The sequence below is a fragment of the Sylvia atricapilla genome, chromosome 6, assembly GCF_009819655.1.
Source record: "Sylvia atricapilla isolate bSylAtr1 chromosome 6, bSylAtr1.pri, whole genome shotgun sequence".
Taxonomy (NCBI): domain Eukaryota; kingdom Metazoa; phylum Chordata; class Aves; order Passeriformes; family Sylviidae; genus Sylvia; species Sylvia atricapilla.
This window is the reverse complement of record NC_089145.1, coordinates 28,343,303-28,371,090: the sequence shown is the minus strand read 5'-3', so window position 1 is coordinate 28,371,090 and position 27,788 is coordinate 28,343,303. Positions and strand designations below refer to the sequence as shown.

The following is a 27,788-nucleotide window of genomic DNA, read 5'->3' as shown; positions in this document are numbered from 1 at the left end:
AAAAGCAAATCTGGTTAAAGATCCTTTCTGTCTAGCTACTACATTAGCTGTCTGTGCAAACCACCGTATCCTAGTATTAAAATAGTAAACTTAAGAAAAAGCATAAGAAGGCATTCTTTGCTATAGATACCATAATTATATCAACCAAAGATGAAATCTGAAAGTTACGCTCTGTGACACTGAGAATATATTTTGGTTCTTGTATTTGCTGTATTTATTGCTTGTTTGCAAATATGTTTTAACACATCTATCCCTTCACTTTTAATGTCCAGTTTTACCCAAATTGTAGTCTTAAATGAATTCTAAACATGGAAGCTAAGAAACTGTTCTTCAGTGACAGGATAAGGATCAGAAATCTTTCCAAATGTAAATACCCTTGTTTCATTAAAAAAAACAAAAAAAACAAAAAAAAATCAAAAAACACCAAAACACCCCAACACAAACAAACAACAAACAAACAAACAAAAAAACCCAAAAAACAAAACCAACCCAAAAAACGAAAGCCAAAAGGAGGACTTAAATCACTCTCCAAGATATAATCCTTCTTATTCACCACAGAGTTGGTAAGAGTTCTTGAGAGTATCTCCAAAATGCATGGAAAAGGTTAGAAAGCAGTAAGCATGTTTTCCAAGGAGAAACATATCAAAAAACCAAAAAGAAACAAACCTATTTACATTAGCTTAAAATTACTTGCAAAAATAACAGGCTATCAATGAATTTTGGGACATAGGAATAGGTTTGGTGCCATACATCCAATGAGACTCCAGGTCCCATATTCATCCCACAGAGATGAATTAGGTTTCAAATAAACATTAATCTCAAGATAGAAAGGCGACTCAAGGTTTCCTGTCATGTTTTATTTAACAAAACACTCCAAAGGCAAAGACCTTTCTTAACTTGACCATTACTGCCTCACCTTCAACAGAATGAGAGGTATCCAGCTTTGTGACATAGCGAAGTAACATCTCTACGCAGTACTGTCCACAATGTCTTAAGATAACAGCATGCTATGAAGAGGAAGGCAACTACTCCCATTCCTAGAGGCACAGAAAAATATTTCATCATAAAACCATGCCAAACCAGAACAGGTCTTACCCCATCAATAACAAAAAATTCACTTTAAAAATACTCATTTTGTTGGAAAACTATTACAAAAAGAGTATTTTCACGGAGGTTCCCTGCCCCATACTGAATATCAACCCATTGCAATAATAAACTGGAGGGGAAATATGTATAAAAAGTTACATTTGCACCTCTGAAAATGATTGAAAGGAGATTAAGACCTACTTGCTGGTAGAACAGACCACTGTGCAGTCTGGAAGAAGCAACACTATTAGAAAAGGATCCGTAACTATTTAATCACCTTAGTTTTGACACAAAAGCTTTCTTCTCTCTACTTGTCCCACATTCAGTTTCTATAAAACCAGCAGAAATTTATCAAAACAATTGTCTTTTTTTTTTGCACTGGTTGCTATTCTGCGCCTCCCCCCCAACATCACAGGAAAACTAAACAGGCTACAAGGATAGCATACTTTGAAGGGCTGACAAACTTCTATTTCCTAAATCAGCATATCAATTACATAAATTAGTGATACACACTGCTAGTTGACTGAACAAAAATACAAACATACTTTTAAATCACAAACATTTCTCTCAGCTACAATCTCATAATTAGTATCAGTTAAAAAACTGCCACTTCCTCTTTGTAAGGCCTGTATTCAAACATATTTTTCTCCATTCTTTTGTCATTGTTTCAGACTGCTCACTGTCATGTTATCTTTTTCTTGTTTTCTCAGACAAAACAAAAGTGCAACTTATTCAGACATTTAAGGAAACAATGCATTTATTAAAAATTTTTAAGTAAGATTTTCACCATCTTCCTCAAGAATACTTCTAGAAAGGTAGGTCAGTGACCAATATTATGACATTTTTGTTTCCCTGACAAATGGGAATACTAGCCACCAGCAGGAAAAAGATTTCTGAGCTGACGGGCTCATAGCTCCTCACTGTCTAGTGGACTATAGTCGGCCACTCCTTTGGAGATTTGGAACACCTCAGCTTCCCCAACTGTGAAGCAAAAACTCCAACAGATTTAAAAAAAGCTGAGAAGTCAAGCCAGGATGGGACAGATGGGTATAGTGAGAGGTTTTGACCTAGCTTAAACATGCACACAGCCTCTGGGCCTTGGAACACTGGCTGCAAAATCTTTTGGTGTGTATAAGGTGAAATACCTGACAACTCTGTCTTGAGAGCTCTCTCTCTGCCTGCCAGAGAATACCCCACCATCTACTGAAGTCAGGAGCATTGTTTTCACAACTGATTCCTCTTGCTTGATACCTCAGGTTGGCCACTGGAAGACAATTATGAGTGGATGCTCAAAGACTGCCTCAGGTTAATTCACATCCTAGATTCAACTAAGATAATTGTATTGAGGAAGGGTTAAAAAAAAACTCCAAACAAAAACCACAAAACAAACACATACCAACCAATATGCTTCTAACTAGTCTGTCTGGCAGCTTTGTAATAACAGTATGTAGTTTGGTAACCCTGACCTGGATCCTTGACTCTTGTCATCTGGCCTACCAAGTTATTTGATGTAGCAAGGTCCACTTGGTATTAGGGAAGATACTTTTTGGAAGAAAGTACTTCTCAAAGTTCAGCTACATACCACCTTCACTACCTGATTATATAAAAGGGGGAGAGGGGCAAGGAGGGTGGTAATTTTTTATTCTCAACTTTCTTAAGCAAAAGAGGTGACAGAACAACTTGCCTTTAAGTTTGTCTTTCCTGGAAACTCGACAGAAACCTTAGAAGTTCACTTGGTGAAATCAACTAGCCAGCTACTATAAAGTTTAGCAGGCTGAGTTTTATCAGTGTGACCTAGAATGGTGGTCTTACATTTCATGCAAGTAAGTGGATTTTAAAGATGTCTGTTCAAATGGAGATATTTCAGGTGATGCCTTTGCAGAGCAGATGACACTCCCTATGACACTTATAATGACACCTTTCAGATAGAAAACATTACATTTCAGAACAGCTAATCCAGTTTTGTTCCAAACCTTTTAAAATTAAAAAGAAGACTATGAAAAATAATTATTTTAATGTCCTTCTTTTAAATCCCTCTGACACGGCCTCTTACTGAGATTACGTTAAGGTTGATTAACAGCACAATCAAAATCAAAATTAGCAATCTGTTGGATGAGTTTTGCCTTTTTGCTAGTGTCTGAGTCACAAAATGAGTTTTCAGAAATGGAGAGCAAAAGGATGCTGAAGAAATCAACAATGCTAAAGGTCTAAATTCAACAAAAAAGTCAGAAATGTAAGTTTTCTTTAAGTATCTGAATCCCACCTTGCCTTATCATAATACCTTGTCAAAACAGTTGTCTCCCCAGCTTTAAGATCTAGTGTAGCACCATTAAGGCTAGTTCTGGAGCATTTAATAAGGAAGGCAGCAGAAAGTAATGCTGCCATTAAGCATTTTCCATAGAATGTGATAAACAAGAAATATGTGACCTTTCAAAACACACTATAACTGCTTGAAAAAAAAAGGTGCACTTGACTAATGAGAACATGCTGGTTTCAGTCCTCACACAGAACTAAAAAGCCTTATGAAGGAGCTCTTCCCCACACATGCTGGTTTTTAAAATCAGGTTACAAACATCTAAACACACAGCTGCAGGAAGTATTTGGCTCTACTGCCTTCACAGCAGGACTGGACTGCCCCAACAGGCTGAGCACTGCATTGGCAGCACTGTTGAAAGACTTATTTGCAACCAAATATCAGTAGATTAGCAAAACAAGCACAGATCTGTACAAAAACAGTAAACAGACATGCTTTACCCTGCAATAAAGCAGACTACCCTATTACACTCATATAAAGGCCACATCCCTTATATATAATGCCAAATTTGGGGAAGATTGAAGTTCTCATTACAGCCAGTAAGACAAACCTGCAGTGGCACAGACACACAATTGAAGTCTTTATACAGAAAACTCTGAGCATAGGCACACTCTATTTGTGTGACATCCTCCTTTCAGACAGGGGTCTGTTCTTGCTCCAGATCTAGGAGTGTTCTACATATTTGAAGAAGAATAAAGTTGTACATATCTATAGTGCCTTTCACTCAAAGATCTCAAAGGACTTTATACCTATTATATATGTCCCAACCCCTCCCCTTGTGAGGTAGGTATTATTCCTATTATTTACAGATGGGGAAATTCAGGCACAGAGGTTACATTATTTGCCCAGGGTCACACAGTGAGTCAGTGACAAAATAAAACAGAATCCAGATGTTCTGATTCCTGTTTGCACAATCCAACTACTAACAAGCCTCAATTTCAAAACAGCCCTAAACAAGTACCAGTGTGCATAAGAACAGTCTTGGGTTTCATGGGTCACTCCTAAAAGGCATAAGAAAGGAGAAAAAAATAGAAACAAAAAGATTTGGAAACACATAACTTACTTCTGCAAGCCAACACATCTTTAAAATAAGTTTCTGCTAATTCCCCTCCCAAAGCTGAGGCAACTTGACTATGAGCCTGAGAAACAGAGCGGGGAAAAAAGAGACTGATGGAATGAAAATCTGAAACAACAACCACAAGCTAAACAGCTATACTGTAAGCCTTCATCTTGAAAGCACAGGGTCATAAATAAAACAGTGCTGAGAGGGACCTCAAGAGACCACTGAAGTTCATCCAACCTACCCTGAAGCCAGGATCAACTACACCTACTTGTTTCCAACAGTCTGGTTCACCTGCTCTCAAAGACCTCCATCAGTGGAGATGCCATGCCCTTCCTCGTCATCTGTTTCACCTTATGCTATCACATGAGCAAAAGAGGACAAACAAGTCTTAAGATAGCTACTTCTGCTCTTTCAGTGGGGGTATGATGATTCCCAGGCCCATCTAATGATCGCAGTGTGTTTCAGAGAAGGTAGTCTCCAGATATTTATTTGTTTCTGTTCTGGATTCCTCGGGAAAACATCAAACACTGATGTCTGCCATAGTGTATTATTTGAATATTATTTGAAAATACTGATTAATACCAGGATAGATACCAATATACTTACTGCAAGTGCCAAATCCTACAAGGTCAGTAACAAAAGACTTTGATATGATAATTTTAGCTCATTGCAGATTCAAACTGCAATAGGAGGGCAGGGAAGACTACAGAAAAACCCCACAGCAAAAGTCAGCAGCTCAGAGTTGCCAAGTTTCACCCAAATGCAGACAAAAATCAGGCAGCTGACAACACATCTTCAGCCGAGGCAGCACCATTTGATCTCTGTAGCATCCCTCCATCTCATCTGTTTCCAAAGTGCATTCTCAGTGCAAAAAGTAGGATTGAATCTAGAGGGGCTCACTGTCCCCAGTGGTTTCATATTAAGACCAGAATTCTTGCTTGAGTTCATATGCTGCAGCTTTGTGTGTGTTAAGTTCACTTCTGCATAGCGGAATGGTGCTGTCCTGGCTCTGCCCCTCAGCATCCATGTCCAACAGTGTCCGTTCCTCTGCAGGAGGACCCACCTGGAAAGGAAGCAGTGCTGGCAGTCCAGGTCTCTCTTCTACAGTGCTGCTGCTACTAGCAAAACAAGAGTCTAGATTGCTTGGAGTATCAGTACTTGAACTGTTGGCAGAAGATTCACCCTTGGCATTGCTGGGTGACACAAACCACCAGGGATCAAGCCGCTGCCGACTGGCTGCAGGACGTGGCCGGGGCAGGAACTCCAGTGTCTTGGGTCTTTCCAGTGTGGGATCCTGCTGTGCATTCCATCGTCTCGGGGTGGGAGGAAAAACAAGGTTGGGGTCTGGCAGGCGAGGAACCTCACCGGGATCTCTGCTTGGACTAGGTGTTTTCAATACACCTATCCAAAAGAGACAATATAAGAGAAGAGGGAAAAACACGTTACATGTCACTACTAAGTGGTTCCTACAGATCTTTGTTTATTGTATGTACAATGCAAAAACGTATTCAAGACAGAAAGCCTCCATTCAGAATCTACAAACTCTGTATCTTCAAGATGAGGGCATTCTGAAGATGCTGGAACCAAAGCCATTACTGCATTATTCTGTTAGCTATTTGTGTAAAGATTACCTCCACAAGCAATTCTTGTGGGCTGATCATCTCAACGAAAGCATAAGCAACAAGTAATTATACTGTTTCTGTAGTTATTCTGAAGAGGAAAAGGAAGATGGCTGAAAAAACCTACCTGCTCCCAGTGCTCCAGTTAAACAGCTACTGGAAGGGCATCCACTGGTTGGACACCCATTGACAATCAGTCCACTCCCTTTGATGGCTCCATCAGAAGGTGTGCGCCTGTGTCCGCTTTGCTGGGTGTGGGAAGAGACTGTCACATGTGTGGGAGTCAGGGACTGGTTGGGGTCTTGTTTGAACCTCTCAATCTGGACATTGACCAGTGGGTTTGTAATGGCTGGCAAGGGAGCCTTGACTGTCACTGGGCTGACAGGCATCTCATAAACCACAATCTCATCACTGTCTGAGCGCAGCAGGGACCGGGTGGAATTACATTCGGAAATGGAAGACAGGGAAAGAAGGGTGAGGGATGTGGATGGCTCGCCTAGCAACAACAGGGGATCATCCTTCTTGAAGATCTTCCGGGAAGGTGGACTAGTGCTCCTGCGTGGGCGTCCAGCTCGTTGAAAAATACTGTCACGCTTCTTCTTCTCTTCCTTGGGCATCTCTGGCTCCTCCTCAATGAGCAGCTGACACTTCCCTGCTTCTAACAGATCAAAACCCAGACCTGCAGCAGCCAGCACTGCTCCACAGCCAAGCAATGCAACCTCACATCGCTTGTGGTGGGAGCTGCTACGTTTGAGGCTGTTGGTGGGTGTCAGCTGTGGGGTACTGGTAGCAGAGTTTACAGGGGTGGACTCCTCATTGGCATCACTAGAAGGGCCATCCCACTCTTCATTCTTCTGAAATGGGATGCAGAGGTATGACTGATTGTGCACGGGTGAAGGGTGCACTTTGCCCTCTCCATTAAAACATTCGCTGTCCTCATCATCTGGAAAGCAAACGAAAATAGACTTGGTGTCAATATAATATTTTCACTAGTAAATTTTATTGTCTCACAAATATACTTCAAAATAAGCTTCTCCTCAGAAGATGCAACTGTTCTCCTCACAAACATCATTCATCAACTCCCAAATACAGTCTATTATTTCCAAAAAAGATAGGCTGAGAGAAGGAACTGGAAACACTATCAAAGTGAAAGAAATTAATGAAGCATTCATCCACTCGAGATTAATTGCAGAACAGCATTTCAAAGGCAACCTACACCTCAGTAACTTCTAGAGTAAATTTATGTGTTTGTGAGCGAGGAGCAAAAGGCAGAAAAATTTTAAGGATTGCTCCTTGGAAGTGAAGGTGTAAACATGCTGCACATGTAAATATCATTATTCAGGAAAGGAGCTGAGAGACAGCATGGAGCTAGAGAAGAATTAACAGAAGCTTGTTAGCTTGACAGAGGGAGAAGCACAAGCAGTGAGGTGAACAAGAAGAAAATAGAGAAGGAGAAAGTGGATACTTGACAAAGAATAAAAGAAAAACAGATACCAAACAAAATTAAAACATTGCTGTAAGGTACCAGGAGAAGGACAGGAAAAAGGTCCATTGAAATGTGAATGGAAGTGGGGATAGGAATACCAAGTTCAGGGAATTCCTTTACCCATCTCTGCTAAGCTGGTGAATCCTGGAAAAGCAGGTGCAGTTCTCTGGATCTTCCCAAGATTTGGTGCACTGGATGACCACTGCTTGCATCCTTCTACCAGAGCTTTCAGACTGAAAACAGTAGAAGGATGTGAGAAAATGTACCATACTCACAACCACTTTCCATTCCCCCATTATATATTATCTATTGATCTACTTAGGGTATGCATGTATCCATCTCAACTACACAGATCTGAAGTCCTCCCACAGCAAGACATTTTGTGATATCTTTACAGCACTTTAAAATACAAAAAATAAAATAAAAAGGTCCGTTCCTCATTTGTGACACTGTGGCAGTCAAAAGGCCTCTGCTGATAACTAACAAGCTATGAATGTAGAATAATAGAAGGTACCACTATAAAAATCAGATGAAACATTTTTTTTTTAAATCAAGATCAAGCCACAATCTTTTAAAATCTTGATTTCTTTTTGCAATCAATCTTACCATGGCAATCAATCTTACCATGGCAGGTAAAAAATAAATTGCTCAGCAAGGGGAGGGGAAAACACCTCAAAAAATGTTTTCATGTGAAACATAAATGAACAACGAAATTCAAACATCAGTCACTAGGACAAATAAAATAATAAGCTAAAGTCACTGTAACAGCAAAGGCATGTCTCTGTATTATAAACACCAATATTTTTCTTATAAAGGAAACACTATTGAAGTACAGTTAAAAGCATAAGTTCTAGATTACGGGAAAAAAGACAACTAAACTTATAGACCATGTCATGGTTTCTTTTACTTACAAATAAAAAAAAAAACCCAAGAGAAGAACCGAACCCCAAATCTCTACTTTGACCTGTGTCTAAAAGTATGTTAGCAGGCTCCTGAACTTATCAGTAATCTCTATTCATAGGGTTTCATTATCATCATCCTGCAATAGTTTCATGACATCAGACATGACAACAACTCTGATTAGCAGCACAACTTCCTGATATATCAATATTCAAAGTTTTATTATTCATTTATCAACATAGTGTGAACCGGAAAATTTCTGGTTCATTTCTCCACAAACTCCAACATGAAAGTTCATGGTGTTGGTGAAAAGCCATGCACACTTAGGACAGGCAGAAATCACAAGAAAGGAATAAAAAGATCTGCAGATAGTCTGAATGATCTCAACTGATTCTTATTTTCCACCAGGATCATTCTGCATTTCTAAGACAGTTTCCATTCCAGGATTTTAAAAAAATTATTATATTGGGCTATTTTTCTTGCCTTGGTGTAAGTTTTTCCACTGCTCTATACCCAACAGAGATGCTGTATTTGTCCTCAAACTATACTGCAGCAATAGAAAGGCCACAGGACCTAAACTTCATCCAGCACATGATCAGTTGGCTGATGACTGTAATATAGACATTACACTAAAAGTATCCTGTGCAGTTATCAACTGCATTGCAAATCCATCCCCATTAACCATTCTGCAGTACTGCACATGCAGTACCCGGCTGTGATCTTGAATCCAGACAGCACAGCATTGTACGCTATTTGCCAAGACAAACAACCACAGGGTTTTCTAACAGACATGCCATTCAGTGTGTGGGTTTGCTCTGATTTACTCCTTCCACATTATACTCAGCTGTGTAACACAGCACACCAGATAAAGTATGCTGGATCTAAATTACCCAGGTGTGCAACAGGCCTACCCAGGCTACATACCATAAACAGACATGCATATAAAGAGAAAGCTGGTGACTGAAAAGGAACCATGTTAGAAGCAAACACCTCCAAAACTGAATTTCAAGGCTCTTACAATATGGGTAGAGAACTACTGAGGAAGAGGAGATTTCCACAGCGCTGGGAAAACACATATTCAACTTAGTTTGCTTCCTTTTGACTTCTCAAAGCAATCTTCCCTTGCAAAGAACAGACTGAAAGTTTGCTGTTACTGTCAAGACCTCAAAGACCTGTCCAGAAGATTGGTGCACATCATTTTAACTAGGCAGTGGGGTGTATTTGGAAACAATTTGAAAACAATTCAAAACAAACTACTAGAGCAGTATTGTCTGCTGTTGCCCTAGGAAAGAGAATGATTTGAAAGCACTAGCACTAAAACTATATTTCAATCACCAGCATAACAACTCGGGAACCTAAACCTTACCTGTATTTTATTTAGATTAACTAACCAGAAGGCTGTTACTTACTTTGTTGTATTATAACTGAGTCACTTTTCTGTTGCCTTTTTCTAATGGGAAAGTCAAAGGCACTTCTTATTAGGAATGGTAAGATGACAAGGTTTATTTGCTCAGAAAATGGCAAAAAACTTCCCTACACCAGCATGTCTGGTGTCTCAACACCATTCTGTAATAATGTTAAGACATTAATACTGGAGGGAATAAAAAAAAAATGTCTGTTGCCGGCTCACCCCTATTTAGCCTGCAAGATTTTAAGAGCTAACTGCTAAAGGATTTTAAGTCACGTTCACTATCACCTTCTGTAAAATTAGTAACTTGTGTGAAAAGCTGAGTGACCATAACTCATGCCATAGTAAGTCTGTGACTAATCAACGCCAAGTTTAAAGACAATTAAAACTTCACGGTATATCCTTGAGAATACACTGTAAGATCACAACTGAACTGCCACAGAACTAGTCCAAAATAAAGCTTCATCCAGTCTCTGCAATTCAGCACAAAACCCTTCTGCTGCTGTGCATATTCTTTATGTTCAAAGACAAATAGAGAAGAGTGAATAATCACTCTATCATCTTTTCATGATGTTAATTGTAGGTCACTGCAATTCTCACAATGCTATTCTCAAATAGACTTGGAATTATGTCCTGTGAAGAATTCATGGAAAGTGATAAAAATTATGAAGATAAAAGTTCACTGGATCACAAAGTCCCATAAGGACCAGCAGCACTTCTGCTACCAGAATAGCATTATGGAGAATACTTGAACTGGGCTTCTCAGTCCTAAGTTTAGCTCTTCACTTTACCCCCGTTTTCCCAGGGTTCAGTATTGGAGTTGGCCCTGTTTGATCTCTTTATCAATGATCTGGATATGGGGATTGAGGGCACTTTCAGTTAGTTTGCAGTGACACCGAGATGGTTGGAAGCACTGATCTGCTGGAGGGCAGGAAGGCTCTGCAGAGGGATCTGGATAGGCTGCATGATGATGATGATGGTGCATCAAGGCCAACTGTATAAGGTACAATAAGGTGAAGTGCTGGGTTCTGCACTTCGGTCACAACAACCCCAACGCAATGCTACTCATCCCCATCAGTGCCCATCAGTGGGGATGAGTGGCTGGAAAGCTGCTTGGTGGAAAAGGATCTGGGGATGCTGGTCAACAGGCAGCTGAACACAAGCCTGCAGTGCGCTCAGGTGACCAAGAAAGCCAAAGGCATCCTGGCAGGGAAGTGATTATTCTATGCTCAGTGCCAGCAAGGCCACAACTTGAATCCTGGGACCCTCACTACAAGAAAGACACTGAGGAGCTGGAGCATGTTCAGAAAAGGGCAACGCAGCTGCGGAAGGGTCTAGAAAGTCACTCATATGAAGAGCAGCTGAGAAAGCTGGGGTTGCTTAGCCTGCAGAAAAGGAAGCTGAGGGAGACCTTATCACTGTCTACATCTCCCTGAAAGGAGGGTCTAGCCAGGTGAGGGTCAGCCTCTTCACCCAAGTAACAAAGGATGGGACAAGAGAAATGGCCTCAAGTTGCACCAGGAGAGGTTTAGACTAAGTATTAGGAGAAATTTCTTCACTGAAAGGGTGGTCAGGCATTGGAATAGACTGCCCAAGAAAGTGGTGGAATCACTATCCCTGGAAATGTTCAAAAAAGGTGTGAGGATGTGGCACTTGGGAAGATGGTTTACTGGTGACCATGGTAGAGGCTAGGTTAATGGTTTGACTCAAAGGTTTTTTCCAACCTTAAATATTCAATGAAGTTTTTCCTCCTCACCCTGTAAAATAAGAATATCAAAATACTAAAAAATAGCAAAAACTATCTTTTGAGTCACTAATACTCCCTGCAACTCTGCCCCCTTTAAATTTAGGTCTGCAGTCTGGCATGATTTCAGTAAGGAGTGGTTCATTGTGTGTTAGCCATACTGCCCTCTCAGCAACACGCTCATGTTTCAAACACTCTGCAAAATGTGATATCTGTATCGAGTCTCCCTAGGAGAGATTCTGACTACTACAGAACATCTCAGTTGTAGAAAGAACAGGACAGTTTTATGAGCAATCACAGTTTGCAAGCAACTCCATTCCAGCTGTCTATGCCCAAAAGCAATCAGCGCTTCAGACTTCATAGTATTGAACAGAAAATGGAAGAGGCCTACTCCCAGAATTCTAAGAATGTGATTTGAAGGTAGGAGTGTTTTTTTCCAGCTTCAGTGATCTCCCCTGCTTTCACATAATTAATGATTGTAAAGTGTGACATCTGTTTTAATTCCTTAGAATGCTATCCTATCCTTCATTTGTAGAATAGACAAAGCATAGGCAGCAAAGAAGCTTCCTCCATATTGCCCTGCCAAGATATCTTGAGTATCCTAAAGAACATATTTTAATAGATTCAGGCCCTCTTGCAGGGGGCTACAATACTGATGCACTATGCAAACATCAATTTTTCAGGCATTTCACACTTGAACACACAATTGTAAAAATGAAGATTATAACCAGCTATTTTATTCTCCCTGCTAAAAAACATGGCAAGAGTCAAACCATCAATTTATCAATTTATCAGGGAGAAATGCTCAAACTCCACTAAAAATTAACAAGCATTCAAATATTTTATAAGGCAAAACCAGCCCTATGTTTAAAGCAGCAGTCCAGCAATGATTCCTTGGAGTCCTGTTATAAATAATTCAGATACATAAAGGAAAAAAAAGAAGCCTATGTATTTCTGCAAAAATCACTTTCAGGATTGATTCACTCACAGTACATGACCTTTTCAAAAGACTGAAGAGAAGATACTTGCTTGGCTTTATCAGATACTTTTTATGTATTAGCATTTAAGACAAGAAAAAGCATAATATGAGAATTGTAAAAGAGAAGCAGTTTCAGATATTATATGAAACTACAGAAAGCTGAGCCTTAAAACAGAGAAGACCTACTACAAAGAGTTTTGCACAGCTACAAAGTTTGACAGCTTACAAATACACCTAACAAAATAATAACAGATAGTGAAACATCAGTTGCTAGCAAATGAACTGAACACAATTTTGTAAACTGTTCTGAATCTCTAACATCTCTGGTACAGGAAAGAAGTTTGGAAGCAGAAAGGTATTTGCAAGCAGATAGGCAAATCTCCTGTGAGCCAGCTCATGACCAGTTTTAGAACCTGGAAAGGAGTCTTCCCTCCAGGCCCTCTCTTACCCCTCTTCTCCTGCACCTAGCTCCTTATGACAAAGTGAGCTTGGTCCCCAAGTGCGTCCCTTCTTCTTCTGGCCTCTCTTCTCTTCTTCCTCTCCTTCTTCCTTTGGAAGGACTGAGCTTCGTCCCCATGTTTTACTGCTTTCAGCAGGTGTCACTTCACAAGTGGAAAGAACAGGGGGAAATGGGAAGGAAAAATAGATACACAAATTAAAAGAATTGGTTCCACAGCAACATAAAGAATAAAACATCGGCCGAAACAAGAATAATAACAAAAATGATTTTCCCATCGTTCTGATCATATCAAGAGAAATCTAACAACCAAATGCCAAATTAAGCATTCCCTAATCCTTTTAAGTATAGGTAGCCTCTCTAGCTTTATTCCATCACCAGTTTCGCTATAGAACCCCCAGTTTGAAACCAAATACACAAGTGCTATGATAACCAATAAAAACACTATGCATCAGTTAACACAACTTTTATCATTCTAAGACGTGCATGTCTGCTTAATTCTGTGTTATTATGGGAACATTATTTCCATGTCAAGTGCCCTTGTTCTTATTTCTTTAAAACAGTAACACTACAGCAATGTTTACAGATCTTCTCTGCAAATTAGTATTTTTTAAAATTAATTTGTAACCTAAGGAATATATTTTCCATTGAAACAGCAGTATTTCAAGAACTTGGGTAAGCATGCTTTTAACCCCAAAGGAGGTGATACTCCCTGCTTCACCAAGACACTCCATTTTTCTCTCTAAATGCATACATGCAAGGCACAAGGCAAACATTTTAGGTACTTTATTTAACAGCCCTATTATGGGCTATATTCCTAGATACAGAATCTTGGCATCTTACCACGCTGACAGACTGCACATTTCCCAAATGCAATACTACATTGAGCTCCTTACACTGTATGGCCCTGAGTCTGGGAATAATGGTAGGACTTGCAGGAGGGCTGGAGCAGCTACTGATCAAGCTTTTCCTTTTGTCCATCGTTGGAGACGCCTGCACAGTGAATTTATGCTGAAAATCTGTTTAGCAAAAGGAAAAAAAATAAAAGCAGAAAGACAAAGTTAAAGTTTTCCTTTTTTCAATACAAGAAAAAAAGAAATAATAATTTATGGTACCTTCTGAAGAGCGCAACTTAGAGAATCTATGTAGAAATGAAGTTTTACAGCTAATTGCTATTTGCCCATTGTACACACTGAGAACTCAGAATGAAGACATGCATTCACAGCCCTGAAAATGTATCTTCTTAGTGTATGTGTCAACACACACATAGACCTTGTGTCGACTGACATGCCAAATTACGTCCCTATATAAATCCTTGCACCTTACCTCTCAGTTTCTTAAGCACCACCAAAATAGGTGTTTGCAGACCTAAAGAAAGGCAGAGGTAACATACACATTTTATCAAAATTTCTCTTCTGAACAGCCACTGTCTCCCAGAAAGCAAAGAAGACAGTGCAGGTCATCATTCCTGATGTAACAATGAGCACTAGGTGATTTACAAACCTCACACTTCGGGGTTTTGGACAAATTGAATCTCCATAAAAAATCTGCAGTAGAAATGCTAAGAATTCAGTATTTCTGAACATTACTATTTTCACTCTAAAGAGTGACTTTGCCAACACCTTACTAATATTTAACATTTCTTCCAGAAGTCGCTTCCATGTTAACAGGAGTTGACATATGCACTATCAATCCAGGGCTTTAGTCTCACAGCTACCAATGTATTTTTGGCAATTTTTAGATTCCTACACAAAAAACCCCCAGTAGATTATAGTTTCTCCTGCAATATTATGTAAAATATTCTCTGAGCACGAACCTCCATCATCTTCTACGTACATCCTTTAAAAAACGGATTCTTTTGAGTACTAACATGTTAAACTTCAACACCACATTTTTACAATAAGGCATATGCAGCCAATGGCTAACAAACATGCAGTATTTCAAATGTTCTGGTCTTCTTCTTGGAACTTTGGGCAATGCTAGCCACAAGAGCATTAAATTTAGTTTATTGATCCCAAAGAGGCATGTTTTTCCCAAGTACATCAAATCCTTTCTAACGCGTAAGGGTGAGTAGTAAGGAACTATCAAAACTACAGGTTGCTCCCATTCCACCTGACACAGCCTAACACGTCACCAACCTGAAGGCAAGCTGATATGATTGCCATCCTTTAACTTGAGCCGGCTCCTCTTGAACTTCCCCATCCGTTTCTTGACCCGAGGCTTCTCCTGACACAGCTGGTGGATGATGATGTTGAGCTCCCTTTCCAGGATGTCAATCTCACGTTCTGCCAGTTCCTGTTCCCGCCTTCGTAGCAGCTCCTCATGGTTCTTCTGTTCAACAGCAGCACGAGTCAGCTCCTCTTCCCATGTGCGCAGCTCCTGCAGGGAGGTAAGAAAGCAGAAACAAAAGGTGACCTTGCGACCTGTGGGTTAAGACTAACGTGACAGGTTCTGAAGGCACAGCTTCAATGGCTTGGGCTCACAGAACCACAAAAACCATTGGTTAAAGGCTCAACTGAGAGCCAAAACCAATCCTCAAGGCTCCTCGTACCAATATTAAAATTCAGACATAAGTATTTGTGAGGCCACACCTGAAACCCCGTGTCAAATTCTAGGCTCTCCAGTACAAGACAGACATGGGCACACCAGAGACTCCAGTGAAGGGCCATGAAGGTGATTAAGAGACTGGAGCATCTCTCCTATGAGAAAGCGCTGAGAGAGATGGGACTGTTCACGCTAACACAGAGAATGCTTGGGTGGGGTGAAGGGAGATCTTACCAGTGTATATAAAAACCTGAGGGCAAGGTGGGAAAAAAATAAAAGTCAGGCTTTCTTCAGCAGTGCCTAGTGACAGAACCATAGACAACAGGCACACACTGAAACACAGGGGACACTCCCTGAACACTTTTTTACTGCATTACTGAGCACTAGCACAGGTTGCCCAAAGAGGTTGTGGAGTCTCCTTCCTTGAGGATATTCAAAAGCCATCTCAACATGGTCCTGGCAAAGGCACATAGGGCAAACCTTTCGATCTATCCCTTGCTGACAAAACAAATTAACTGAAACTGCCCTTGAAATCTCAAAATCCCACTGCACTCCTCTCCTCTCACCACAAGGACAAAAGAATTCAGCACTTAGAATAATTCTCTCCAGATGGCCAATTTCAGTGCAGAAGGCAAAATCTGAAAAATTCAAGCTAAACGTCAGACAGATAATCAAAGAAATTTCGATTTAGATGTTTTTAATAATGGCACTGTTACCTGGCTCATCACCAGAGAGCTTTGATACATTTTGCTCAGTAAGTGAACAGCATATAAAAATATTTCCCCATTGCTAAAGAGGAATACGGTACTCAGCCTGAGGGCAGTGTAGTTAGTACTGTTTAGCTGTTTGTCTGTTGAAGTTTCTGGTTATCAAAAACTGTTCCAACACAGTTATGCAATGGGATAATAGTAGCAAGGAAATGTCAATCTGCTAATTTATTTTTCCCAAAAGCTACTAAAATAAGTGAATAGAAATGTTTTAAGTATTCTTGTAGAAGTCGACTTCTTTCCTCTAACCCAAAGTCATCTTTTTCTTCTCTCTGCCTCCTAAACCCAACCTCTGAGCCCAAATCAAAAGAGCTGCTTATTATGAGCTTACTTTCAGGCAAGAGATTGTGAACTTACAAATATATTACTACACTAGTAATTTTGGTTCTGCTGCAGTTTTTCTTACAAACGACTAAAGACAATCTCTCTAAGGATCTTAAATTAGATGCAGCAAGCTGTGCTTTCTGCAAGCACGCTTGAAGAAAACTTGAGCTTTTTCATGTCTTTCCTTCAAGGCTGATGGTCACCATTCCTGTTATTCCTGCTAGCATTTTTGTTTCCTGCTATTTGCCCAGAAGGATTTCAGTTATAGCAGTTACTGGACCCTTCCCCTGGTAGCACTCATGTTTATTTTAGTCTATGCATTTTGGTTGTGCTCAAAACCTTGAAAACACAAACCCAGCAGAACCAAAGCAGCAATGTCATCTAGAGTATATATATGCTGAAACTACCCCTCCTACATCTCCTGTTAATAGTTTTCATTTGGTTTCTCAATTAAGATGCTAATAGTGAAACAGTTATCAAATGCAATAAACAATCAACTCATCACAGCAATTTGCAGACAGTATAATGGAAACTCACTACAATATTAGAAAGTGTAGCAGCTCAGGATGTGGCCATTTATTTTTCTCATGATTCTACCCTTGTGTGCATCATAACCTGCCATTGATTCAGGGACTTAATACAAGCTCCAGTAAAGCACAGACAAAATTAGCTCTGGGATGCACAAAACAGTGATCCCCATTTGAACTATGAAATAGAGAAATTACAATCCAGAGAGCACTGGCAGGGAGCACTGCTCTCTACTTACCTTTTCTTTGGCTCTGAGCTGATCAAACATCTCTTGGATCTCTTGTTTCCAGTCTTCCTGCAGGGAGTGGAAGGAATCTTTGGGCATTTCAAAAAAACCAGACTCTTCTATGGCAGTAAGATGGTCTAGGATAGTGGCAAAGGAAGGTCGTGAGTGTGGGTCAGGGTTCCAGCAATCTAGAACAGAATAAAGACAAACAACTGTCAAGCATCCCTAAGCATGGAGGTCTAAGAGGACAGTACTTTACTGATCCCCAGTGGCTAAGAGTGGCATACACACCACCTGTGCTACCCCAGCTTTCCCAGTGCTCACTTGCACTGACTATTATCAATTATGGAATTCATGCTTTCAGACTTGTACAATATCCAACAGCAGTTAAAATCTTGAACTACCTATCTACGTCTATAGGTTCTATTGTAATAATATGTCAAGTAAAATACAGATTTATTAATTCTTCAGAAGGTTACATCTTAGAGCATTTTTTAAAAATAACAAATAATTTCCATAAATATTTTGCTTGAAGATGCATGTATGTGTTCACAGAGTAAAAATACTATGCAAGGCTTTTGCAAATACTTCTTTAATAATAGTTACACTGCAGAGTTAAATCAGGGTTTTTCCTGATGTCAAACTCTAATACTAAGCTGAGTCATTATGAACCTTTTCTCAGAATGGAAAACCTCTCCTGCTAAGCAAACTGGGTATAACTTGTGTGAAAATAGGAGATTCAAGTAAATAATGACATCAAGTTGTGCATTTGGAGTTCTACTATTTTTACAGGTCCTTTTCTATTATTTGAGAGAAATTAAATCAGATATTTTTCTTTTGCTTCTAAGACAAACCACGGATAAACAAGTTGTTTTCATTTATAATCTAATGCCAATTTATAATCTAATTAAGCCAATTACAAAGCTCTAGAAACACAGAACTGAAAGTAGCCATCTTACCACATAAGGCAACCCAATGAGTAACAGTACAAAAGGCAATGTTTTACAGTGACAGGAATTGAATACAGAAAACAGAAACAGAAAATAGTATGAAGTAACCCCTCAAGCTACAAACAACCCCCCAAACCATAATATCAAAACATTTGATTTAACAACACTTTCAAATAGGAAATTTGCACTCATTCAATCCTCTCTCTTCCTTCCCTCTCATTTCTACTCTGGCAGAAAAAAATCACTTCCTCATTCTATGTTGTCCTGCACCAGCAGTTACACAGGTTCTTGTTCAGCAAGTGTCATTATTCTCTTTAGGACTGCTAGGTGCCTGTACACCAAAATTCCAGAGCAACCAAACAGAAAAACTTCCCATTCGCATGTGTTTGTAAGGAATACAGCTTTTCTGCACGAACGGAAGTAACTAACACGTGGGTCACTTTCATCATGCAGCATTGCTCCACATGGTTACTGGACTTAAAACACACATTATTGCAGCACAAGGCAAGAGTTATAAAAATGTTCTTAAAGTTTCCTAGACCCTGAAGTCAGAAAAAGGGGAACATGCTTAAAAACATTAGGCGATGACCTAAAATACATTTGTTCATCAGTTTCGTGGACTGAAGTACACCAAGAGGCAGCTGTAATTAATAATAAAAATCACTTCTCAAAACTTTGCAACAGCCAAGGCTTGGTTCTTTCCTTTGATTTTAGCGTTACTGAGATTTTGCATTTGGGAGTTCTGTTTTCAAAACTGTGAGTATCAACAGGTTCCATGCTGGAACACATTTGTGTTTATGGCTTTTAATTTGCTTCTTTTATCAAAATAGAGAACTGAGGATGTTAAAGAGTGCTCTGATGATCCCCTGCTGCTGGCCAATTAGTAGCAATGGGTGTTACAGCTGGACTGTCAGGGCCATAATCCCTGTCTCTTTAACTCAGGTTTTAAGCATGGCAAAGCAAACATGACCCAAAGTAAAACAAAATGCTGCAGCCAGCCAAATGCATGAATGAGTGAACAGGATAACTAGCAGGTGGCCCGTGGCTTTTATTTTCCCAGGCCTAGATCAGTCATTATTTGCACTAATGAGGACAGTTGTAACATATAACTCTTTTCTGTTAAGAGCAAAAGTTCAGCTTTGTTGTCTCAGTGAAGACCACCATGGCAGTAATTCTAAAGTAAAAACAGCATTAGAGGAAGAAGAGTTCACTTGAGATGGGAAACAGCCCGTTTGAAAAACTGCTTTGGTGAAGGGGCAGAAAGTAATTGGGTTCTTTTGTTCACATCTTCGCCCTGCTGTCGGAGAAGCCAAGTGTTCCAAAGCCACGTGGGTGCTCCCCCCTGTGCTGCTGGGTTCAGGCACTGGCCATATGCCTCTACCCAACTTGCCCAATAGAGGGCATTATTTTTAAAGCCTTACTTACAGTTAAGAAATCCAGGAAGGCACGTCAGAATAAACTCTACCTGGCACAACACTGAGCCGACAGTTCCATCAACTCTTTCAGATGCAGTTTCTCATTTTACACTGCCTCCAAGCTACTCTACCTGCAACTCCATTGTTTACTATCCAGTAGGATTAGCTCATTTTAGCAGAATATACGTGAAATTTTTTACTTTAAATTAACTGAAGCCTGTAACCTAAAGAAAAGACCAGAGAAATGTAAAAGTATTCCAAAAGCAGGGAAAAAAAATCCATCAGAAATATTTTCTTCATGATTCATATTCCTTTCCTGAGGCTAAAAGCACCCCCATGAGCCCACAGAGTACCAGTTCTGTTGAGACCCATTCTTTGCTCACGAAGACTATAAACCAAGTTTGATTTCTCTTTATCTTGTTTTCCTTTCTGCCAGATAGGTATAAAAATGTTAATTACATATAAACACCTAGAAATCATTGGGAATAGGGACACTGACAAAAATACTGAAGGAAGAGAGAGAGGGCAGGAGAGAGGGAGGGAAAAGGGATGGAGGAACAACTGAAGCTCTGCAGACATGAAAGTAGTTTCAATGACCAGCAGACTAGGTCATGTAAGTACATCTGGAAACTACCCCACACAATCCTTTTTAATAACTACAGCAGCTCTGATGACTGACTCCTGTATTTCTTCCTTCTCTCTGTAGCCCCACCTTGGGCATGAACTACCTCCACAGACAAAGCAGAAAATCACATCATTCTGACTGAAAATATGGGTTGTTTTGGAATGGTCAAAGCCACATTTAAACCCTCTCCCTGAAATGTCAGGAGGATAAAGTTTCACTTCAAACCAATCTGACACTACTAGCAACATGTTTGAGCTATGAATTTTAAAACAAGTTAAAGACTGCAAACAAGACCAAAATATGTGAAGGTTTGGTGTTGGTGAGTCCTCAATATGGGATGACATCAATAGCCCCCTTTTTCCCATAAAGCCAGTTGATAAAAATATCTCATTCATTATTTGAGTAGTAGACTGACTGTCACAGCACACTAACAGCCAGATCTGGCTCCCTCAATAACCTGCACCACTGAATAAAGCCACTGGAGAAATCTGTGCTCCTAGGTAACAAAACCAACACAAAGAGGCCATGCTCAACAGCATTCTAGAAACAGCACAAACCACACTCATACCACAGCTGGCTTACCTTCCATGAGTTTGGCAAAAGGCTCAGGACACGTGGAAGGGATTGGAAGGGCAAGCTTATTCATAGCAACACCATATGCTACTGCAAGACCATCAATTCCTCGGAATGGTACTTCTCCTGTTAGCAGTTCCCAAAGCAGCACACCATAACTATGGGGAAGGAAACAAAAAATAGGTGTTTAACACAGTCTTTGTTAAGCAACAAGGTACCTGAACCTGGGAGTTTGGTACACTACAGAAATTGCAGTTTGCAGGACAAGCTTATCATGAATGCCAAGCTGGTGATCTGCCCTATTTTACCTGCTTCTTTTAATACGTCTAAAATAAGATGATATTTTCACCTTTTAGGCAAGAATAATTTTCTCGCTGAAACTGGGAACAATCTGAAAACCATAAATCTTCTAAATTAGCTTCAAACCAGAATCTCTCAAAACACCCAAAAATATGAAGAAGGCTTGTTTGGTGGCTTGTGATATCTAAAAATAAGTAAAAAATACTTCTTTAGAATTAGATTGTCATCTTAAGACGTTCTACAAAATACTACCTATGAAGTTATGGAATTAGTTCCAGGACTGTTCTCTCCCAAAATATATGATGAAAAACATAACCTCAGAATATTTTTTCTGCTTCTAGGAAACCTGAAACAGAAACTGCATCTTCATACTTGGCAACCTGACTTTTTTTTTCTTCCACTGATCTCTTACTCTCTTCTGAACCCATTTATCATCCATTATATTCTGTACTAGAGAACTCCACAAATTTAATGATGTACTGCCAAAAACCACTTCTGTGTATGTGTTTTGACCCTGTCACTTGGTAATTTCATTGGCTTCCCTGTAGTTCTTTCAATACAAGAAAGAGCAAACATATGTTCCCTATTAGCTCCTTCCATGCAGTCCATGATTTCACAGGCTCCCATACATCCTGCCTAAATCATCATCTTTCCAGACCCCCAAATCCTAATCTAGCTAAATCCTAATCTAGTTACTATCCTGAACAGAAGCCATTTCATATCTTTCATTGACTTTGACACCTGCTGTTGAAAAGAGCAAAATATCCAAGTTTTAAAGATATGAGGGAGAGGCACTAATGGTATTGCTTTTTTTCTTTCTTTCCTATTAAATTTTCATTTGCCAGTTGCCTTTCTCACTCTTTACAAAATGAGCTAAGTTATCCATAGTAGCTCCAATGTGTTTTTACTGAATCACAATAGTAAAATTTAAAGCCCATAAATTGCATATATGAAATTCTCTCATGGCTACTACTTTGTATTTATTATATAATATTTTGCATTATTTATTATTATATTATACTATCTACTTTATCATTCATTATAGTAAAACTTTTCCTCATCTCTCTGCATTAGATTGATTTTTCTTATCCTGAGTAACTTTGTATCATCAACCATAATACCTAACCATTTATTGTTTTTTTATATCACTTGTGATTGCGTTGAACACAGAATTCCCCACCAAGAAAACTGATTTATTCCTTTAGTAATTAAAAATTTATTAAATTATGGGAAAAAGACTTGCTCTCTTTTCCCACATCAATTTACTTTATTTAAAAGCTTATGACGAAGGATTTTGCCTTAAGTCTTTATGAATCCAAATACAGTATAAGCAATCTCACCACTTATCCAAGCATTTTCACTTTTCATGAGGTACTAAATTTTCTTTTACAAAAACTGACTATTCCCCAGATATGCTCACATGTCCACCAGCCCCCTGCTCTTTAGTGCCATTTCTACCATTGAGAAGAATTTAAGATCATACTATGCTAATACTCAGGAAGCTCTTTTAAGACCTGCCACCATGTCTGCTGCCTTCCATTTCTCTGGTACTACACCAGCTTCAAGCAACAGATTACACAGCACAGGTATTCACTCAGCTGACTCTCATGTTCTTGTAGAAATCTTGGGTGTTACTGTAAATCTCAGGAATTGTTACTGCGGATTTTATTGGTCAGTTTTAACACCTCTGTGAATTTTACTTCAATAAGGTATGTCCTCCAGGCTGGACTCTCTCAAAGATAAAATTTTCAACTTAAAATGCCTCTTTGGTCTATTCTGGCAGACACAAGTCACTGAGGGTTTTTTCTGGCATAGCCTTATCTTGTCTGCATTCCTGTATTTTGCTCACCTCTGGCCTGTTATGTTCTCCTACAGGGCTCCAAACTGTGCTGCATTTGAAAGCAAGGGATTTGGTTTTATGCTTTAAGAAGACTGTCCTCAAAATCCTTTTATCTTCTTTGTTTTATGTTCAACTTGACAGAGCTCAAGTCAATGCATAATTTTCCTCATTTGGACACGGACTAAGCTTCTACTCTGTCTTCTTCATTCTTTTAAAGGATTTCCCATACATTCGCTCAGAGTTCTAAAAGATATCCATGTTGCATGTTCCCCTTTTGTTGTTTTTACACAGAATTCCCAAGGTTGTCAACAACCTTGAGACTAAACATTATTGTAAAGGACTAATTTTTCTTAATTTTGCTTGTAAAGATATGAAATCTAAGTATACATATATTTGGACCATGTCATACTGTACAACCTTGAAGACCTCTTAAGAACACCTGAAGGCCAAATGAAAAATTGCTTCTCTTCCTACAAGCTCTTTAAGTAGCTGCTCCATGAAAGAGTCTGATGCTAAAATATTAAGCTTTTCTTGTTTCAAAGCAACAATTTCCCAATCCATTTGGGAGTACCTTATCACAAACTGTACTTTTGCGATCTCCCTTCTACCCCATCACATCTTTAATATTCACTCTAACTGCTGTTACCTTAGTTAGACACCCTTAACAGTACTTTTCCTAGTTAGAGAAAGGATTTTAGTCACTAAAGATACAACCTTTGCTGCTAACACAGCTGTTTAACTTTATTAAGCAGAATATAATACTTTTTATCTGCATGATCTTTTGCTTTTTTATTTTGTAATTCACACTCTTGATATTATAATTTATTATTTCTTACTGTCTCAAGCGCATCATCTGAAAAAAACCCCAACCTAGAGTCTAAGGAGTGCCCAATTTTTTTGGCCTTCTAGAATTTATAAAACAGTCAAACAAAATGAAAACTGAACTGAATGTGTATTTGGACTTTCTAAATCTGATTGATCATACTTTTCAGTTTGGATATCACTGTTGATAGTGAAAGGTAGTAAAATCTACCAAAGAGCTGTATTATTTCTTTAACACTAGTACTGGATAAAGCACTACTGATGTGCTCAAAGCACTTCTTCTGTAGGGTAACTTCTGAAGAAAAAAGGAGTAGACAGATTGGTGCTGCTTCTACTGTTGACACTAGAAGTGCATACTGCAGGAAAGGTCACTTTGCTTCTGACAAAACTCAATGCCACTATACTTACACCTCATTGCTGAGAATACTGCTTCCACAGAACTGGGGAATACTGTTTTGTGGCACTTGAACAATAATCCCAAGTGAATAAACACCAAGAAAGGTGCTGAACAAAGAGTTTTCCTATTAACTCCCAAGCAGAAGATTGGGAAGTACAAAGGAAAAAGCCAGATCAGAAGACTTACACAAAAAAAAGCATAGAAAGAAAGAAACAAAGGCCTCTACTCATTCTCAGTGGGGAGAAAGAAAAAGGGATCAAGCTAATTTATTTTTTCCAGCACCCAGTAGTAATTTTTGGACTTTAATTACGAAATGAACCATGTGACACAACCCATGCATCCAAGCCAACTGACACTTGTGTGAATAATTAACCATCTTTCAATGATCCAGTAATCCCTTAAGCCATTTAACATCAGGTTCAATCCTGCTCGCTGGATTTTCAGGGCAAGGGAGGCTGGAGGTCTGCAGGATTTCACATGTGATTTTGCCACCTTCCTTGTTAGTTTGAGAACCTTTGAAAAACAAGTAATTTTTTTCTCACTGGTACTGTTCCATGGCATTTGTACCATAGGCTTCTGTTATCCATTTCCCCAGGTTCAACACCTTCCATAAGGAAGGAATTATCAGCCCAACTAAGATAACCCAACAGAAACTAGAACATGACTTTTGTTAAGAAAAAAAACCCCACACTTCATTACATTTTTATGGCTATTAACAGCTGGAATTTTGCATGTTAATGAACTGGCAGTTCCAGAGATGACCCTTCCTGCCCATTTCACAACAATCAGGGGCATGTGCTTCTCCCAGGTGAGTTTCTGCTAGTATTGCTTGCCAGCACTTATCTGCCAGGTACTGAAGTGCTGCCAGTGCTTCATTACACACAGAAAACTGCAGAAGCATACAAGTGGTCAGGTGTGGATGGAAGTGCTTGACCAACACTTGATTAAAACAAAATATTCTAATGAGTGAAGTTTCTACACCCAGCACTGAATGCCTGAAACTTCCTGATCTGTTAATCTGATGGTTTTAGCTAAGGCTGGTAGCCCATTCCTAAATGGAAATTAAATTCCCAATTATTTCAGTGGTGTCAGAGCAGATCCAGCTTAAAAACATCTAAACTGAGGAACATAGAGAACTCAGATGAGGGTTGTATGGTGCCTTTATATTCCACATTCTAATGCTACTGACAATATGACTGTCTTTTAAGCAGCACAAATAAAAAACAAAGTGTGCAGCAAACAAGAAATATATTTGAACAGCCAAATGACAGGAAAATTTTATTTATATGCTACTGACATTAGAGTACAGTTCTGGATGAGCTGCAATATCCATGCTTCAACTTTATTCCTGTAATTCCAAAGCAAATACAAACATATAACAGATTTACAGGAAAATATTTATTTAAATAAAACTATAGCTTCATTGTCTTCTGTGCAATATAAGCACAAGACTTCTACTGTATATCTAGAGCCTGTGGGTACAGCACAGCAAAATTCAGAGCAACAAGTCTTCACTAGCAAGATTTACTAAGTACTGGTACTATGAACAAGCTTCACAGTGGCCCAGACTCTGGTGACAAATACCATGTGTGGCCATACCTCACTCTTTTAAAAGTTCTTTGCCAACCCTACTCTAGAGTCAACAGATGGAGCTTTTAAAATGGAGCTTGAAGTATGTTTTGAAAAGATGAAGCAGTCAGTTATGATAAGACTGACTCAAGAAATTTCAGTCCTAGTCTGCATCTTATTTATCTGTTTGTGCAGCAAGAACACAAGCAGAACAAGATTCTTGTTCAAAGGCTGGGCAACAGTTCAGCCAGCATTAATATAATTCTAATAAGCTTTAAAGAAAAGGTGTTGAAATAAAAGGGTTTGTGAACATTAGAGACAATTCTATTGATGCTGCATAAACTAACTAGAAGGTTGTCAGGCAAAAAAAAACCCCTATGACTCCAGTGATTAACAAAGTGGTTGAACTGGACAAGAGGAGGGGCAAGTCTAATAGGATAAAAAAGTTCATCCTGTTAAGAATTTCAGGTTGCATCCTTGGGTGGGGACGGGATTTATTACACAAGTCCATGACTGCTTTTGTAAAATCTAGGGCTTACAATCACTGACAGACTAGTAGTGATTGCACTGGTAAGCATTTCTCCTCTGCACACATGTTCTTTTCAGCTTGTTTAACTATGAAAAGAGGTTTTAGCCACCAGAAAGAAAAGGCTTATTAAGAGACAGTATATAAGTTCTCTTAATGGTGATGACTCTCTGTTTAAGGGAGAGTATTGTGAAGAACTCAACCTCACTGGTAACTATAACAAGAGAAAGTGATGAAGGAATCTTAAAAGCAGAAATAAAGTGTTCTGAAAAAATGAACAAAAATTTCAGTTACTTACAGTCCTTAAATGATTCACAGTCCTTGAATCATTGACCAAACTGGTACTTTTGCACAGGTACAGAGGCATTTGTGCTATCTTCACAAAAATCACCAACTGACTGAATAATTCTTAACTTTTTAAAAATGAATTCATACTGTTACAGAACATCTACTGATCTGTTCATAGCATGCCTGGATTAGTAAAGTTACAATTACAAGAAAACTGTTCCCCCTTTCCCTCTGGTTATCCTTAAAGGCCCTGTTTCAGAGAACAGCAAGTTTAGGTTTGAGGTTGACAAGCTCTGTACAAACCAGTACCCTCAGCACATGCACAGAAAAGGTGCATAGCTTTAAGATGTTCATTTCTGCCAGACTTCACTCCAAATAAAAGCCTGTTCTTGCTCAATTTGCCTCAGATTATCTACAGGGCTACCACATTTAATTACACAGTCAGAATCTTATCCACACTATCAGAGTGCAAAATACAAGCTCACAGACTTATCACAAGGGCCTTCATCTACTCAGCAAAACTGGACAAGGAAAATTAAAATCCCCACACCAAACAGCTGCCATAACAGCCAGAGAAGTCTACCAGCTGGGCTATTTCTTTATCCTGACAGGTTTTACAGCATGCACACATTTGTGGAGGGGCATTAGTGGCCAGTGACAGAATCTTACTGCTGTGAAGACAAAGATCCTGACAGTTCAACACCTTTTTCTCCACAAGGAAAAAACAAAATTCCCTCAATTTCATCTGTTTTGGATGTTCAATAGTAATTCTAAGTCATACAGCATCCAGAAACGTCGCTGTCCTGGAGCTATTAACTGAATTCTGCATTTACCAATCCACTTAACAGTGGGATTCAAATTCAATTTCTGGAAGTATACAGGGGTCAACCCTTACACTCCTCCCCACCAAATTAGCTCATTCACAAAAATTCCAGTGCATGAATGAAAAAGACAATATATACACACAAGTCACTATTTATGAATTACATACTCAGATGGACCCAGATAAGAGATCTATTACCCTGTGTAAAAGACTAG

General features: G+C 39.2%; 1 protein-coding gene across 1 annotated transcript in view; it reads right to left on the bottom strand.

Moving 5' to 3' along the window:
* Window positions 1-539: 539 nt before the first annotated feature.
* The window catches only part of MAP3K9 (mitogen-activated protein kinase kinase kinase 9), a 55,708-nt gene continuing 28,459 nt past the window's right edge, over window positions 540-27,788 (bottom strand). Inside the window, exons 4-12 of the mRNA XM_066321326.1 lie at window positions 21,018-21,166; window positions 17,458-17,633; window positions 15,195-15,435; window positions 13,953-14,075; window positions 13,048-13,201; window positions 7,689-7,801; window positions 6,210-7,025; window positions 5,070-5,864; window positions 540-1,037 (exon numbers count right to left, since the gene is read on the bottom strand). Coding sequence (XP_066177423.1) covers window positions 5,383-5,864; window positions 6,210-7,025; window positions 7,689-7,801; window positions 13,048-13,201; window positions 13,953-14,075; window positions 15,195-15,435; window positions 17,458-17,633; window positions 21,018-21,166 — 2,254 coding nt within the window. The 3' untranslated portion in view covers window positions 540-1,037; window positions 5,070-5,382. The remainder of the gene's footprint in view (window positions 1,038-5,069; window positions 5,865-6,209; window positions 7,026-7,688; window positions 7,802-13,047; window positions 13,202-13,952; window positions 14,076-15,194; window positions 15,436-17,457; window positions 17,634-21,017; window positions 21,167-27,788) is intronic.